The 17,533-nt window shown below is 35.9% G+C and overlaps 1 protein-coding gene across 9 annotated transcripts in view; it reads right to left on the bottom strand.

Moving 5' to 3' along the window:
• Wac (WW domain containing adaptor with coiled-coil) overlaps window positions 1-17,533 on the bottom strand; it is a 60,705-nt gene that overhangs the window by 12,675 nt on the left and 30,497 nt on the right. For 7 of the 9 annotated variants that reach the window (XM_032884938.1, XM_032884933.1, XM_032884937.1 and 4 more), the window contains exons 4-7: window positions 14,563-14,669; window positions 10,231-10,346; window positions 9,692-9,804; window positions 5,138-5,446 (exon numbers count right to left, since the gene is read on the bottom strand). In XM_032884938.1, coding sequence (XP_032740829.1) covers window positions 5,138-5,446; window positions 9,692-9,804; window positions 10,231-10,346; window positions 14,563-14,669 — 645 coding nt within the window. The remainder of the gene's footprint in view (window positions 1-5,137; window positions 5,447-9,691; window positions 9,805-10,230; window positions 10,347-14,562; window positions 14,670-17,533) is intronic. The other 2 variants (XM_032884941.1, XM_032884940.1) reach the window with 1 other exon arrangement.

Consider the following 17,533-nt stretch of genomic DNA (forward strand, 5'->3'; position numbering starts at 1 on the left):
AATATAAGCCTAGCTGTAATACACTCAACAGATAATTTTATACTCCTATTGATAAAGAGGATAAGTGAGAAGCTAGAACATGAAAGATTCTAGTTCCTTAACTTTAAAAAGCTGATAATCTTCATCTTCACGTATCATTTGAAACTCACACTGCTATATGGTTATACAAACATACACACAAGGAAGTTAATCAAAGATAACAAGGCTACAAGACTTAGGTGCCACTTCAAAAAAAAAAAAAAATCAGAAGTACCTGGGACCACAGTAATAACCAACAACCAATAACATTAAAAGATAGGTATCAGGTAGGTACCATACCATTCATGACCAAAATCAACTACAAAAAATGAATAATGAATGAGAAGATTCAGGACACATTTTGTGGTTGTTAAGATTTAACCATAATGAACATTACTATCTATAACCAGGCCCTTTAATTAAATAGTAAAAATTAAAGAGAACCCCATTTCCTAGTATTTGGTAATAAAAGGTAGATGTCCAACGCATGGAAAGTTGCAAATTCTTCTGTGTACAGCCAACGCACCTGAACGCAAAGCACCAGTAGTGTAATGTTACTGTGTTTCACAAGCTGGAATTATAAAGCCTCAAGACTTTATTTTATTTACTGCTGATGAAGAGAGCACAACCAGCAAGTCATTTACCCTGCCACGTTAATTAAAACCCAATTTAACTTGCGAGACTGTGTGTCTTTAAAGTTGTAAGAGCAGGATGGGAATGTGAATAGGAATGATTCCAAGGCCTGTGGACTACATTAGTGAGACCCTGTCACACAGGAATAGTACACCACTAGATTTCATTAAACAGAGAGAAAAATGCCAACTTAAAAGACACAGATACACATACTTATTATGTACATGTGCATGTATGAGTCTACATACACATTCAATCATAATTAAGCACTATTATTTTAACTCAAAACTGGTAATAACTCAAGCTTACCAACAAGAAAGGAAAGCGAAACTTCCTTTTGTGATATCTAGGTCAAGTCACACAACACTAACCATGTAAAGGGTTTTAGAAATATGGGCACTTAGATAACAGTAGATTAGACAATTCAGAATGTTCAATTTTTCTACCCTATTAACACTGATGTAAAAAAAAAACTATCAACATTTGCTAAAGCATCACTTACTGTTTATGTTTATTTGTAAGAATCATTTCCATGTTATGACTGATAATCATAAACATCTGTACTTACAGAAACTAAAAAAGGAACCTTCATGGCCCCAAAGGAGCTGAGAATTGCTACAATCAGGCTGAGTGTTAGTCTTTTCATAGTATCACTTCCATGGTCAAATACCTAGGAATGACATCTCTCTAAATGTATAGATTTCAAAAGTACTATAAATTTCATGTACAATTCATGGACATCCTAATGAATTTATCAGGTCAGAAGTTCTGAAGGGTTTTTCAAGTCATGAGACTAGAAGACTACCTAAAACTTCTACACATTGCTGATTTAGGTTCTTAGACAAAGGAAAGAAACATTGAAATAACAATTTCTCTTCAGGAAAATATGTTGTCACCAAATTTGGTTTAATTTTAAGTCTATTACACCTTATACTCATTTGTATTTGTTCAGATTTCTTGTATAAATTACAATTTGTAAATTTCTTTAGATCCTATCCCTTAAATGCATTTTTCTTTACCTTTCTTCAGAAAGACACAAATGCTATTTTATCTATTTTATGAATTATTAAATCAGTATTTATATTCCTTTCATTGTTAAGATTGCCACCAATTCTTAATGTTTTTGAAGACACAAAGTTTTCAGTTTTATTTTGATGCTCCTTTGTCTAATCAAAGAGTTTTGAAATAGAAAACCACCAAATAACCAGCAAAAAATGACAATAGTAATTATCAATAATATAAAAATTATAAAATGAGGAAATAGAGTATAAATCACCACTAGAGAATGTCCTTACAGCTATGGAAAGCTTTAACTTCTAAATTTAATAGGATTATTTGCTAAGAATACATGTATATAGTTTTGTGAGACAGAACAGTTTGACTGGGAGATCAGTTGTCCCCACTTAAAATTTATGGCTTCCTAGGGCAAGTGACATCTCTTAAGGCCTGAATTCTCTAGTCTGATTTGGGTATAAGTTAGTGAAGTGGACTATACAATCTGATACTCAGGAGGCAGGGGCAGATGTAGCTGAGTGTCATAATAAGTTCCAGGCCGGCCAAAGTGACATAATGAGAGTGGTTCCACAAAATGCAACAGTGTTTGCTTCTGAATACTAGCTCTTAATAAATATACTGCTTATCAGAATCACCTTAATAAGGTAATTTGTACTGAAATACAGAGCACAGAACACGCTCCATTTTTTAAACTATATGTCCATAAGAGAGATAACACATCACGTTCCCTTATGTTTTTACTTATGAACTGTTGACTTGTTCTTCTAACTTTGCCAGAGGGGTAAGAACTTAAAAGAAGTACATTGTATTCCTAGCTATTCCAAACTACCCAACAGAGAAAACACTGGTCAAAATATAGTTCTGATTCACACCTTTCTGGTCTGACAAATAATCCCTTCTTACATATGTTAAGATCTTAAGGCTCAGGTAATAACACTACTGATCAATTTCCTGTGGTGTTCTAACAACACGGCACACAGAACTCAAGTGTCTGTTTCTTCTATAGCAGAAAAACACATGGTAAGGTGACAATAATGGCTGTAAAGCACAGGTACAGGGGTTTTTATGTGCTCACATGAACAGAGACATGTACAGGCACACATACTTTTTTCTACACATGTTTAAATACACATGAATGTATGCATTTCATTAAACTTAAAAAATCTGATTGATATTTCCCAATCTTGTTTCTTTTCTTTTTTTCATCTGTCACAGAGTCAGTAAATGTCTAACAGTGAAATTTATTAGCTGCAAAGGAGCAAGCAAACATTTTGGTATATTCCTTGCTCCCATTATAAATAATTGTTTTCTAATATTCTTTTTACCAGGTTGTTCCTGTTACATTTTTCAAATGCCACCAAAAATGTACAAGGTAAGCATTTTTTCTGAAACTTCACATTTTTAAGTTGATCAAATGTAAGCTTATTGCACGTAACATTTACTTTACCATACTAACGAATATATATTCAGCAATGTCTGTCTAACCAATCTCTCAATTTTTATGAAAATACTTGGGATCCTTACAAGTATTTTAAAAACAAGGAGCTTAAGACTGAGAAAGCTCCACTTTAGTTAACGTATTCTTTATGTCAGCAACAAAAGGGCATTACTGCCTAAACACGTAGCAAATTTAAGGCTTACTCTTATTTGGGGACACCATAAAACAGGGTAAGGAATTGTACACTAAGTCCCTGAGATTCACCCAGCACATCAATGAATGACTATCTGTTCCCTTTCTGAACCAGACTGTTAGCTACCAGACTTAATTTGTGCTAAGAGCTCGCTATGAGCAGGTCTGTTTTTATAACTGCTTTGTGTTAGCAAAAGAACATAAAACACATCATACCTTTACTTACTAGATGAAAAACTTGCTAATTTAAATCCAGTGAACTCTTCTAACATGAGCTTACTTGACCAGAGTAAGGTACGAGGGCTTGTATCTATGGCTTGTTTTTGTGATTTCACAATTCTAGGAAGGACTTTACAACTAGAAGGGACATGAGAGCAATTAAGAAAGGTCATTGTGTGCTACTTAATTAAAAAAAAGTTATTTCTGGTATATCTGTCTATCTCTTCCTATTTGTTTGTATGTTAAGACAAGATAACCAAGAAATGTTCAATCTGACCTAAACAGGTAAAGACTCAGACAGACAGACACACACACAGACAGACGCACAAACACACACACACACACAGACGCGCGTGCACGCACACACACACACACACACACACACACACACACACACACACACACACACAGAATGTAGGACAAGTTGACTCCTTTGTTTCACACTCACACCAACATAATTTCCTACAAAAGTGATGAGGTTCACTTTTCCCTACACTTTTGTCCTGACATAAATACAAATGGCTTTTTCTCAAAACATATGGCAAAATTAAATAGCTCTACACCTATTGTGAGATCCTTTAATTATATGCACAGCACATACACTCCTCTCTTATTATAAGTACATTTTTTTTTTTGGAAGCTGGGGACCGAACCCAGGGCCTTGTGCTTGCTAGGCAAGCGCTCTACCACTGAGCTAAATCCCCAACCCCTATAAGTACATTTTAAAACCATGGCCAATGAAGGCATTTCTCCAACTCAAACATATTACCATTATTCCAGACACCCTGGTCCACCATCTAAAACAAACAGCAAATGTCTTAAATGTTTGTCAAGGCCCAGGGAGAGAGCATCAACTGAGACACACACAACCAAAGACCCTGCTCATATATCATTTAATATGGCATACTACCACAGACCAACAGATTAACCTGATGTGAGCAGCAGTTCTAGTATAGATGTAATTGGGATTGCTTTCAGATTGGATTATGAAGGCCTCACTCACACATGAGAGCTTCTCATACTGTTTATGTTGTCCACCACCCCAAGCAGCTGTTACCTCACTTTTTGGGCATGCTAAGGTTATTACATATGTTGAGCATGCTAAGGTTATTACATATGTTGCATAAAGGAAATTTGTGTCGTAATGTTTACTTCCGGTTCTCAGATCTGAGGTTTAATTAGAAGTAAGGTATGATACCTTTTCTTTTCTGCCTCATACCTAGCTTTCTACTATACAGACTGAGGCCAGAAGCTCCTGAAACATGGGCATAGTATCTACAAAGACTGAGCTGTAATTTTAAGCAGCAGGAATGCATTGTGCCATCTAAATTTGACAAGTTATTTAAAACGACTACTAAGTGTTACGAACTAAATAAATACTTGGTTTCAGTGTTGAAGCAAAACAAATGAGAAAAAAAAAACCAACAAAAAACCCAAAATATTGAGTTCTTGAAAATTATAAATTAAAAGATAAACCTAAACTTCTAATTTTAGACCTAAGCCTAACTAATAACACTCTGAAAATCTGGAAAAGAATTTAGAGTTAAGAGTCTTACTTGAGCCAAAGGAAAGACTACTTTACAACTACAGTTCAACATGCAGTGTGTAGCAGTAACAGCATACCTTTTCTCTCTGTTTTCTGTGCAGGGAGAGAAGCTGTGGGTGTAGGCAGTTTTGATAAAGTAGATGCTCCATTAGCATCAAATGATTTCTTTGGCTGGTGATCAGACTGAAGCGTAAATGGACTAGAAGGAACAGTGCTTGGGGTAGCGGTTGGATGAACCACTGGTTTGATGGGGTGCTGTACTGGCGTAGAGCTACTGTGAGTCTCTGCTCTTGGCAGTCTGTAGTCTTTGTCATTGTGTCTGCTTGTTTGAGACAAAATATTCTGTGGGAGCAAACTACTGGCATCGCTGGAATGCTTGTCTTCCACTGTAGTTCACAGTTCCCAAAAGAGATGTTGGAATGACAGAAGGGGGAAGAAAAACAAATGCTGTTAGAATCCTACGACATGAACATCAGCTAGTTGAACACTATACCTGAACTTATTTTCCTTTCCTTAAATTGCGAGTCCAATTAGTGGCTGCAACTTTAACACTGGCATATAAACAGCAATACAGCAACTATAAATATTAATCTATTCTCATATTCTAGTCTAACATTTTACTTAAAAAAAAGTTTCTAAAAATATAAAGGCAAATATTTTCTTGTTTCTTTTAATATATCGATCACAAGGTCAAACAATTATCCAGTAGTCCAATTACAAAGGACCACTGGCTTCATTATTTCTAAATTTTTGAGTATCTAGGCAGCTAGCTAATGTAGGCTCTAAGGGTTTACTGTAGGTCTTTCAATGATTCAATGACTTAACATATACTGAATTGTGCGTCACAAACAAAACCATTAAAATATTTATATAATGCTGGCAAAAGTAGCATATTCTTATGTCACATGTTATTCTGAAGAGAGAAATCCAAGATATGCATGCAGGCATAATCAGAAAAAAACAAAAAAAAAAAAAAAAAAAAAAAAACCATGCTTATTGCCAGAAAAAATGTGGGGGGGAAAAAAAAAAAAAACAGAAGAATTTAAGCTCAGAAAGGAGGTATAGGAAATAGCTAAAACCCTGCAGTTTAAATACTGGTAACTTTGCTTCTGTAAAGTAATACAAAAGGAGGAAATTTTTTAAACAATTATGTGAACAAAGGTCATTAGTTTAAAAAAAACCTACTAATATTCCAAAGTAATATCCAAAAAAAGAAAAATCAAAAAAAAAAAAGAAAAACCATAAGATTAAAAGATCAAAAGGATATGCCCTTTGATCATGACAGTTTCAAAGACTATGAATATGTATGTCTTTCACAATCCAAACTCCTCTGACCCTAAGATAAAGAAGGTACAAGGAGCATACTACTGCATACTTCTATGAGTCAGTGTTCACCTTGCCACTACTACTATACAACTACAACAGAACCTTTAAAACAGTGGTTTACCACCAAAAAGCCCTCAACTGTATCAAAAGAAACTCTCCAAGTATCTAATATAACTTGGTATGTTATTATCAAACCAATAGCAAATGCAGACTCAACTGTGACAGTGGTATCCAAAATCCTGTATAGATAAATACATATAGCTCTACCTTATATGGACTATTAGAATCTCACTTTAGTCTCCTGATACAAAGAGGATGCTATTCTACCTGAAACAACAGGAATAACACCATGCCAAACAACACAACGCCACTTAATTACCTATTTTTATTTCATTAACCTAGAAAATTCTCCTTTAGTTGTATATGGCTGAAGCAAAACATGTAAAGATCAAAATGTTCAGAAGAAGACGTAAAATAATACTTCAAAGTATTAAAGTATTACTTCAAAGTATATTTTATTATTAAAAAAAATAAGTCAAAAGGATAGTTGATTAGGAACTGGGGAAGATGGAGCTGCGACTGATTCCTACCATCACTAGACAGAGGAAATTTACAGAGATGTCTATCTGTACCACCGCTCCCCACTCACTTCAATTTCAAGGCCATGGTGGGAGGTGACTAGCTAATTTAGCAGGTATAATAACAATTTAAACACAGGACAGTCTCTCCAGCAAAGAATTGCCTGATCCAAAATGTTACTAGTGCTATAAGAAATCCCAGGGGAGGATTCTCTGAGCTTAGAAGATGCATATTATTAATTCTAGAAAAATAATCAAGATGCAGCTTTAACACCAAAAGAAAATTTTTATCCATACATTTCTGAAATTCAGAATGTGGTAACATTTCTACTATCTTTAAGAAACTTCTCACTCCAACCATCATTCAACCCAAATGCCAATAAACACAATAGTTTTTGACAATGTCACATAATTAAATGGGATACTGATTTTATTACTACAGCACTTTATATGACTTAGTGGAGAAATTTGACAGAAAAACTAAAATCTTTCTCAACCATTACATAAAACTTTAAAAATTAAGATAAAAAAAAATACAACTATTACTTCAACCCCAAATCTACTGACTCATCATTTGTACACACAGGAGCTTAGGTTCATTAAGGGACAGATATGAATCACAGAATGTAAAATAGATGAAAACCCAGCCCAATATTCAGATAGCAGACAATTTATGGATGGTATAATGATCCTCAATAGTGCAGACAATAGTTTAACAGATGCAGAATCAAAATAAAAGCAGATCCCAGAGACACTACTGAACAAGCAGGGTAAGCAATAATCTCATTTGTGGTTCTAAGCAGGTCTGATTTCTATACACATGTACACAGTAAACAAAGCATGAACATCAAAACACTCCTGGGTCATAGGGTTACAAGTTTAACACTAACTTTTATATACATCTGCCTGTGTTTGCCTCCCTAATACAGTAAAAAGGAGTACACGACCGTTTTAGGCTTTTCTAACTCTAAATTATAAACATTAGACTTTGAATATATGACAACATATAAAAACATTCAAAAATCTCCCCATCTCTTATTCAAAATTAGGTCTCTTAGTGTTTACCTTTATAAACTCTTAACCTTAGAGAAGAATGAATTTATTTAAAAGGTAGTCAGTATAGAAAAACTTAAGTTAGAAAACAAATTTATACAACCACGAATCCAGCTATGGACCCATGGACTCATTATTTGTACATATACGAATTCAGTTAAGGAGCAGATGTAAATCAGACTGTGAAATTAATGAAAGCGACCCAATATTCCTAGAAACCAAGTTTCCTCTTTGGGAACTACTAGCTTAAGCCTAATGGCAAACACCTGGTCCAATTCAGCACTCATTCTAGAGTCTAGTCCACAAGCAAAACAGCTTTCCTTGTTCTTCATTTTAGAAGATCTTTTCATGCACACGTCACTAGTCCATGCTCCCTGCCCACCAACTGCTCTAGTAACAATAAACAATATACTATTTAATTACTTCAAAATAAAAACCTTAGCTTTTTTTTTGTTTGGTCAAAATCAGCTAGTTACCTGAGACAAGAGGCAACATAGGATTAAATATAATGTTCTATAAAATTCCCTAACTTAATACTTGAAATCAGTCACTAAAAATCAAGAATAATCTTACTCATATTTTGAAGATTTAATGTTGCTATGTTAAAAGTTCACACTAAATACATTTGCCTTTAGAGAATCAATACCCCTTATTGAGAATCAATTACCCACATCAATGGATAAATCTCAATAAAACATTATGGCATAACCTGTTTGTCATACAGATCAAGGGACCCTTAAACAAGGGATGAAAAATAGTTTATAAAAGATTTAAATGTTTCTTCAAAGCCTCAGTATCCAGCTTATACAGATCTCTAAACACAGTGGAATTAACATGTAAGTACAGATAATGATGTTTTAGATCTCAACAATACTATTGTAAACCAGAGACACGTTGAAAACATACCACATGTACGCTACTGGAGGAGGGAATGGGGGAGTAGAGCCATGATGTGAACTCAGTACAGTCAGGCAAAATCAAGAAATTTATTTTGTACTACTAAAGAATTATTACCTGAAGTGATTTTTCTAGTATTCCCAGGAAACAAAAAACAGACGAGTTGTTTGCGTATACTCTCACATCATTGTAATGTCTAACAACATCCATTTTAGGGACCATCTACATACTGATTTCTTCTCCTTGATAACCAAAATGACAGTATTGCACAGTGGGATACAGAAAACAGACCAAGATTTTCCTCACTAAGGGAGAAAAGGCTGTCAGCTATGCATACGAACCTACAGTCAAAACCTCCAAGCATGTTATAAATGTGTGTGGTGGGGCTCAATCATTTACTACTTAAGACTATAAGCTAATCCTCTTTTTAAAAATGGAAATCTTGTTCTTTACCAAGTCTGTACTACAGGCAACATGAGTAATGAAAACCACACAGACCCCTATTCTACCTGCATCTGTTTCCTTTCCAGGAAACAGAGCTGAAAAGCCAGTCAGCATAATAGAAATCATGTATATTTTCATGCCAATTTACACATGCGGATGGAACTTATGAGCTGTTAAATTAAAACAATAGTAACAAAGCAAACATACTGTTTCAAAGTGAAAAGAAGGGGGGAGGGGAGGGGGAGGGAGGGAGGGAGGGAGGGAGGAAGGAAGGAAGGAAGGAAGGAAGGAAGGAAGGAAGGAAGGAAGGAAGGAAGGAAGGAAACCACTTACTTCCACTGGTGAACCCACTAGTGGCTGCTGCTTGCATCACCTCTCTTCTGTAATCCCTGTCTTTTGGGAAACTATTAACTGCCAACTTATTTGCTTCTTTTTGTCTCTGTTCTCTAGAAGTAAAAGAATAAACATCACTTTATGAATAAAAATGACACTAAGTACTTGAGTCTCTATACCAACTTTCTGGCCAAATGCGCCACAAAACTGTACACTGAATAAAAGGGAACATGGTTTACGTCTGAAGCTGGTCTGGAAGATGGGATACAGCAAACAGAGTACTAAGAATGGTTCTCACCGAAAGGAAACTGTCAGCTATTCATACTACTAGCCTACTGAGTGTTCCCAGGCCCCCACATGGGTTGCTCTTATGTCCAAGAAACACTTTTATAAGGAGGGAAGACACAGAAATATGACCAAAACTAAAACTGAAAAATAAAGGGAGTTTAGTGTAAAAAAACCAATAGCTAGTGTTTAATGACACAGAATGGTGACCTACAGAATGAATTAGGGAGTATTACTAGGTTAAAAGCAAGTACCTTTCAAGCCACTCTTTTGGTTTCTCCCACTGTGAAACTTCTGTGCGACAATTGTAGTAGTATTTTTTTCCAGATGAGCTAATGTGCTCAGACCAATCATCTGCAGAATCATAAGGCTTAAAAACACATTTTAAAAATTAGTCTGCCACTTAAGCATTTGATGTGAAATATTAAAAATTCTAATAATTTTCATACCAAACATACAAATATATATATGAACAGAATCTATTAAAACCTTTATGCATTATAGTATAGTGTATATAGACTGTATTAGGCATATGAAGAACATGAAATTATTAACATCTTGAATTCAGAAAGAAAAAAATGGAAAACACAGGTAGCAGTATAATACTGCAACTAACATTGTTCTTTTAAACTTCTCAGTTGCTCTTACACAGATATTTGATAGTCCTGTAAAATCATGATGAAATCAGAAAAACCTGAAGGGAGGTTGCATGGAACTGGTGTCTAAGACAAAAGGGCAGATTAAAAGTAAGGACCTGTTTGAACAACCCTATAGAATCTAGAAGCTTTTAAATATTTGTTCAGAAGGGGTTAACATTAGCCAAGAAGTAATTTGTGATTGAGAGACTGATTAGAGAAACAGACTAAGATTCAAGGCTAATAATAAAAGAACATTTGGAGAGCTGCGTATGTAGCAGAAGACGGCCTTGTTAGGCACCAAAGGAAGAAGTCCTTGGTCCTGCCAAGGCTGAAATACCCCACCCACTCCCCAATGTAAGGGAATGTCAGGGCAGGGAGGCAGGAAGGGGTGGGTGGTTGTTGGGTGGGGAAAAGAGGACAACATTTGAAATGTAAATAAAAAAATATCCAATTTTAAAAAAGAAAAAAAAACAAAAAACAAAAACTCAGAACATTGGAACAGAACAGGCAGATACTGGGATCTAAACAACCAGTGTGCTTCAAGGAATATTCTGCAAATTATCATCTGTCTCAAGATTTTTTATTTTGTTTTGCTTTCCCTAAAGCAATAGTCTGTTTATATTTAAGCTAGCTCCCAAATTACCTACCATGTAATCCTCACTGGCTATACAGTAAAGCACTCTACCCACCACACAACATGCATAATCACAGAATATACCGGCCTATAATACTACTATCAAATTTCAGCTTGTACAAATGGGATATCTTATTGTATAAAAATGCAAGACACTTTCGCAATCAGAAAACAGTAAACTATCATCTCAGCCCTTTTCTAGTAAGAGTGTAATTTAAAATATCAATGTGCAACGAATGGCACTTGACAAGTTTATGGACTTGAAAAAAAAGAGTATGTAAAATTGACAACTCAAGTCCTACACACACACACCACATTTTCTAAGTTATATTCATAGACAATCAGTTTTCAGGTATTATCGGAAATACTTGAGATAACTTTTCACATGACTAAAATACTTCCTAACTTACTAAAATCAGTTTGCCTTTTTCTTCCTTCATCTATCATAAGAAAATGGGCATTCACCCAGAAGCCACACAGGACGAATGACCACACACACACACACACGCACGCGCGCGCACACACACACACACACACACACACACACAGTTGGAGACATTAAATCCTTTAATACTTCAACTAAACCACAGATTTCAATATAGTTTTTTCTCTAGAAAGATCATGTTTTATTAAATGCATATTAACACATGATGGGCTTAATAGGTATTCTGAATGATCTAAGTTTTTAAAATATATAATAAACATCAAGCTTACAGAAACTGTCCAAGGAAAAGTGCACAATTATGTGTGACTTTAAAAGGACCCTCGAACGGGAAAGGCAGCTCTCAAAGGCTTTGAAGCTAGCCTGGTCTACACAGTAAGTTCCATGCCAGCCAAGGTTACAGCTAAGTGACAGTCACAACCTTCCCTATAAAAGGAAGTTCTACCAAGACACCTATCTAGTCCCACCTTAAATTCGAATCTGAACAGATCTCTGACATGTGGCTGTTTCTTCTTCAAAAATATCTCCACTTTCTTAGAGTTGTTCACTAACAGCTCATTAATACACATGTCCTTTTTTTTTAATTTTTTTAAATTGCATAGTTTATTTACATTTCAAATGTTATCCCTCTTCCTGGTTTCCTGTCCATAAGCCCCCATCCCATTCCCCCTCTCCCTTCTTCTATGAAGGTATTCCCCCACCCATCCACCTACCCCTTCCCATCCTAACACTGGGGGTCCAGCCTTGGCAGGACCAAGAACTTCTCCTCCCACTGGTGCCCAACAAAGCCATCCTCTGCTACATATGCAGCTGGAGCCATGGGTCTATCTAATACATGACCTTTCTTACAACAAAGAATTTCATAAAGTCCCAATAGTTCTTGATAAACTCCCATCTTTCTGTAGGTAAAGAAGTCTGTCTCTAGGCAAAACTGGCAGCAGAGCCAGGCATGGTTCCACACATCTTTAATCCCAGCACTTAGAAAGCAAAGCAGTTAGAACTTTGAGTTCTAGTCCACCCTGGTCTACATAATAAATTGTAGACCTGCCAGGGAGGGCAACACAGTGAAACTCTGTCTCAAAGGGGAAGATTGCAAAGGTCTAGGATAAGCAAATGCTCCAAAATTACGAAGACTACTTAGTAACAAGAGGGCTGTTACGTGAATGCACAAAGTCAAGGTTGCATTTACAGCACTTTCCATCAGCAGAGGATACCTGGGGAGGTGGGGGGAGAGATTTCAACTATAGTGTCCTGCATCTGTTTTTGTTACCTATGTGCACACACACCAGTCTGTGCATGAGGGCTGGAGGCAAGAGTGCCATGGTGGGCATGTGGATGACAGAGAACACTGGAGAGTCAGTTCTCTGTCTCTCCTTCTTTCCTAGGTGGGGATTAAACAGGTCTTCAGGATGCACAGCAAGCGCCTTGACCTCCTGAGCCTTCCTTCTCTCCAGCCCTCTATCACAGTTGTTCCTAAGCAGGAGTGCATTTTTTTTTCTATCACTTTGGTTGTGATCCTAGCCTTAAACAATGGAATCATCTTTCCAGACCCATTTTTTTTTCCTAAAGGAGCAAAGTCAGAAGGGTCCTTGTTTAAAGTCTACATATACATGTATTTAATTCATGGTTTTAAAGTAAGTAGCTTAATTTTTTTCCTAACTTGACCTGGCACATTATCTAAACTTACATTTTAGAATTTCACAATATTCAACTAGCTATCCCAATGTTCTATACAACTATGCTACTTGACCAGAGAGAGAGAATACAGTGCTCAGACCTGTCTTCCAATGCCATCTAAAATATGACAATCACCCAGGTAAAATTTACTAAACTTTATGTGAAGTTCTTAAAGAATATTTTAAGACTCATATTTTGTTTTGTCTGCATGCACACACTATGTGCAGCACAGGTGCCCACAGAGCTAAAAGGCAGCATCAGTTAGTAAACTGTCAGTGGGTGTGTGCTCTTGGGCCTGAACCTAGCTAGGTACTCTGGAGGAGCGGCCAGTGCTCTTAACCTCTGAGGCATCTCTCCAAATACTTTTCCTTTTACTTACTCTTTCCTGTATATGAAACACTTTGGATAAGTTTTGACATTGCAAATCTTGTGTTTGCTATACATTATGTCTCTTTTGTATCAAATTCACTTTCTTTAGTAAAGGACACAATTTTATTATTACCATCTGACTTCAAAGTTCTTGTAATTAAGGCAGATTTATCCAAAGTTCTGGCATTATTGACCTGTGCCATCCTATTCATCAATTTCATATGCCTATGTCTTTTTAAGTGCTGTTTTATCTCTTTAATAGCAAACAGAACCTTGGGCTCCCTAAGCTATACTCAACTTGTTGGAAGAGATAGGAAATCATCTTAACGATCCCCCAAACAGTTTTAATAACATTCTAAATTGATAGCGTTTCTGTCACCACCAGATACCAACAAGTTCCAATAAAATAAGCCATACCGTCTTAGTTCTATGACACCTTAGCATATATTTGATTTAAGTATTTTTCTGCTAAATGAATACATAAAAAAATCTCATTTGAACCCACAACACTATTTCATTAATCTGAGCCTGTGTACGTATTTAAAATTATGTTTTTTTCTCATGTCTTTGAGGATCAGGATATTGCTCTCACTGTCTAATAAAGTACAAAGTACAGAGCAGAATAAGCAATTTATGCAAATCTAAAAAAATTAAACCTTAAATGACTTTAGAAATGTGTTGGTCTGGTATTATTTGTACTAAATATATAACAAAGGAAAATAAATACATTAAGCTCAACTCCAATTGAATATTTTAAGAATTAGAAGACAACATCTAAGGATCTTCGCGGTGTGCACTGAAAGTCCAGCATCACATTAATACTTACTGCATCGGAAGCTTTGCTCGGATTATTGCTTGGATTAGAAGAATGTGAATTTGAACTATGAAGAGCACTGTGGTTGTGTGAGTTTTCTTGTGGAGAGTAACTGGTCCCTTAAATAGAAAGAACAAAGAATAGGCAGTTATAATTCATCTGTTTTTTTTAAGCCATGACACTGTAAATACTGTTTGAGTATCATATCCTTTGAATATACATAAAAACATGTAATCCCTGTTCAGTCCAGACTGGCATTGAATTCATACAGTCTCAGCACAAGGCAGCTGAAATTACAGGTATGTGATATAACAGCGAATACAATTCATGCTTCTCATACTACAGAAAATGTGTCATCCTACAATAGACAGACATAGCTTAAAAATAACACTGCACAGCTAAGCATGATGGTGTATGTCTTTAACTCCAAAACTGTATAGGAAGAAGCAGTGCGATCTCTAGGAGTTTGAAGCTATCCTTATGTACATGAATGAGTTCTAAGACAGCCACCAGCCAGGACTAATTAAGAAGAGACATTTCCTCAAAACAAAACAAAACCAAAGAAAAGGAATCGTGTTGTCAGACTGTTTGTAAAGAAAATCGAAAGTATAACAAAGGACAAGAGATAGAGAACTAGCTGTTTTCAGTATTTTTGAAATCTGATTTTTAAAACATAATCTCTAAACTTGCTTTTTAATAGTCTTGCAATTTTTTAAGCTAAAATCACTCGAAGTTTTTAAGAGTTTAAAATTTAAGTGAGGAACCTATTCTCTGGTTGGTAAGGATGAGATCAAATGTTTCCTCTTGCCAGAGCCAACTCAATCTAGTAGTTCTTAGAAGTAATGCGAGTCATACCCAACATCTACACATCCCAACAATCACCAGGGATGACAGAGTCTCCACTGTTATCTTAGGAAAAGCCAATGTAGAGCCTTGAGAATGGAATTCAGTATAGAGTTCTTGTCACTCACACCAAGACAAACGACAGGTTTAACTGCTAGCACTTGGGTAATGAAAGAGAAGCCAAGCTACACAAATCTAAATAAGCAAAAACTCAGAAACCATCAGCTGATCTACTCAAAAGTCAACAGGAGAGGGAGCAGTGTGTGAGATCAACAGTAGGTGACCGAATACACACTCACTGTGCACTAACAAACAGTGGTTGGCGACAGCTGGGGCCAACACTTACTTTTGGATATGGATTCTTCACTTTCTAAGTGAGGTCATGAACAGACTCAACATCGACTGATGTCACACATGGAAGAGGATCACTTAAACATTAATTAGTACGGTTAACCAAATTAACACCAGTGTGAGGAATTTAATGAAAAACTTCGCCCATAAGTCTACCAAGCAGAGAAGCCTGATGGCTTTTACATGTGCTTACATACTGCACTTGTTATCTAATATGGTATTAAACCATTTTTTCTAGATATAATAGGTAATAAATAAATCCAACAACCACGAGAATCAGAGACCAATTAGGCTCAGGTTGGGCAGAAGTAGGCAAATGTCCAAGTTTCAGGCCATACACAATATAATCACATAATCATGAGAAAAATCTACATTCCAGAAACTCTTCCCAACTCTGCAAAGTACTGCTCATGATTTCTAGGCTGCACGCACAAAATACAGTGTGTTGAACTTCAGTTTCCCACTAAGAGTATAAATTTTCTCATGTGCTAGGTAGGTAAAGGGTAAAACTATTCCAATCTTAAAATTTAATTTAAATCCAATCTGAGCATGTTAGAGACAGCCTTCTCGAACTAGGATCAAAACCTGATACTGGAAGGATGAAGGGTATTTTCAGGGGCTACTTGGTAGGAGACGTTTGGAAACAAAGCCCTGGAATCAATCTGCTACGCTGCACCTAGGAACTCAACACCACAGTAAGGGCCCTATGGACGGACAGTGGTACTCGCCCTCCCTTATGCTGCTGACTTTTTAATACAGTTCCTCATACTGTGACCTCCCACCATAAAATTATTTTTGCTGTTGTTCCTTCGTAACTGTAATTTTGCTATTCTGACTCTTAATGCAAATACCTGTTTTCTGATGGTCTTAGGCCACCCCTATAAAAGCGTTGTTTTGACCCCAAAGGAGTCATGACTCACAGGCTGAAAACCAATGCCCTAAAAGGTTATTACAAATATATACAATAACGATTACCAATTATTACACCAAGGTTTTAAAGCGAATCTTAAATATTTGCTAATTTTCCATTTGCAGATAAATCATGCAGTAATTAACACATGTCATTAGAGTATCTTTATGTACTATTCATCAAGTTGCTTACGTGGATTTTCATACAATAATGCCTGAAATGAAAACAAAATAATCTAGTAATAAGGATGAATTAAATGATCTACTCTGACATTTGTTCATTTTCTTAAAGAAAAAGCTATGTTAAATCTAAAGAAGGATCAAATAAGAGCTTTGCTAAAGACACAATGGTTTACTCTATGGACATAGTATTTTGTGCATGATGTCTCACAAAGTTAAGACCCAAGAATCTACTTGCCTTAGTGATTATCAATGAAACCATAAATACCACCCAACATTGCAACAATTAGTAAGACTCTCTTAAAAACTGTAAGGATTTTATGACTGACAGAAGATTATCAGTTAGTTTTTAAATCAAGTAATTCTATCTTCAGATGGCATGTCCAAACATGGAGGCATCAACATACACTAGACTAAACTTAACAAAGGGAACTAATCGAAGCCATAACTTAGCAAAGCATTTGGAGGGAGAATTTTGAGCTTTCCCCTCTGCATACTGTCTTTCTAAGTTTAAGCAATACAACTGGCAGAGGAGCAAACCCCCCAGGGTAGCAGTGATGGCTTGAGTCCTGCCCTAAAATAGTACTGAACACAAAATTTTTATGAAATCTAACTTGTTTTTATGTCATATTTAACTTCTGTATCACACCCAATGATCGTAGTTTCAGGATGAGAAGAAAAATATTTTTTTTCTTAAAAT

This window comes from Rattus rattus, chromosome 14 (genome assembly GCF_011064425.1).
Source record: "Rattus rattus isolate New Zealand chromosome 14, Rrattus_CSIRO_v1, whole genome shotgun sequence".
Lineage (NCBI taxonomy): Eukaryota > Metazoa > Chordata > Mammalia > Rodentia > Muridae > Rattus > Rattus rattus.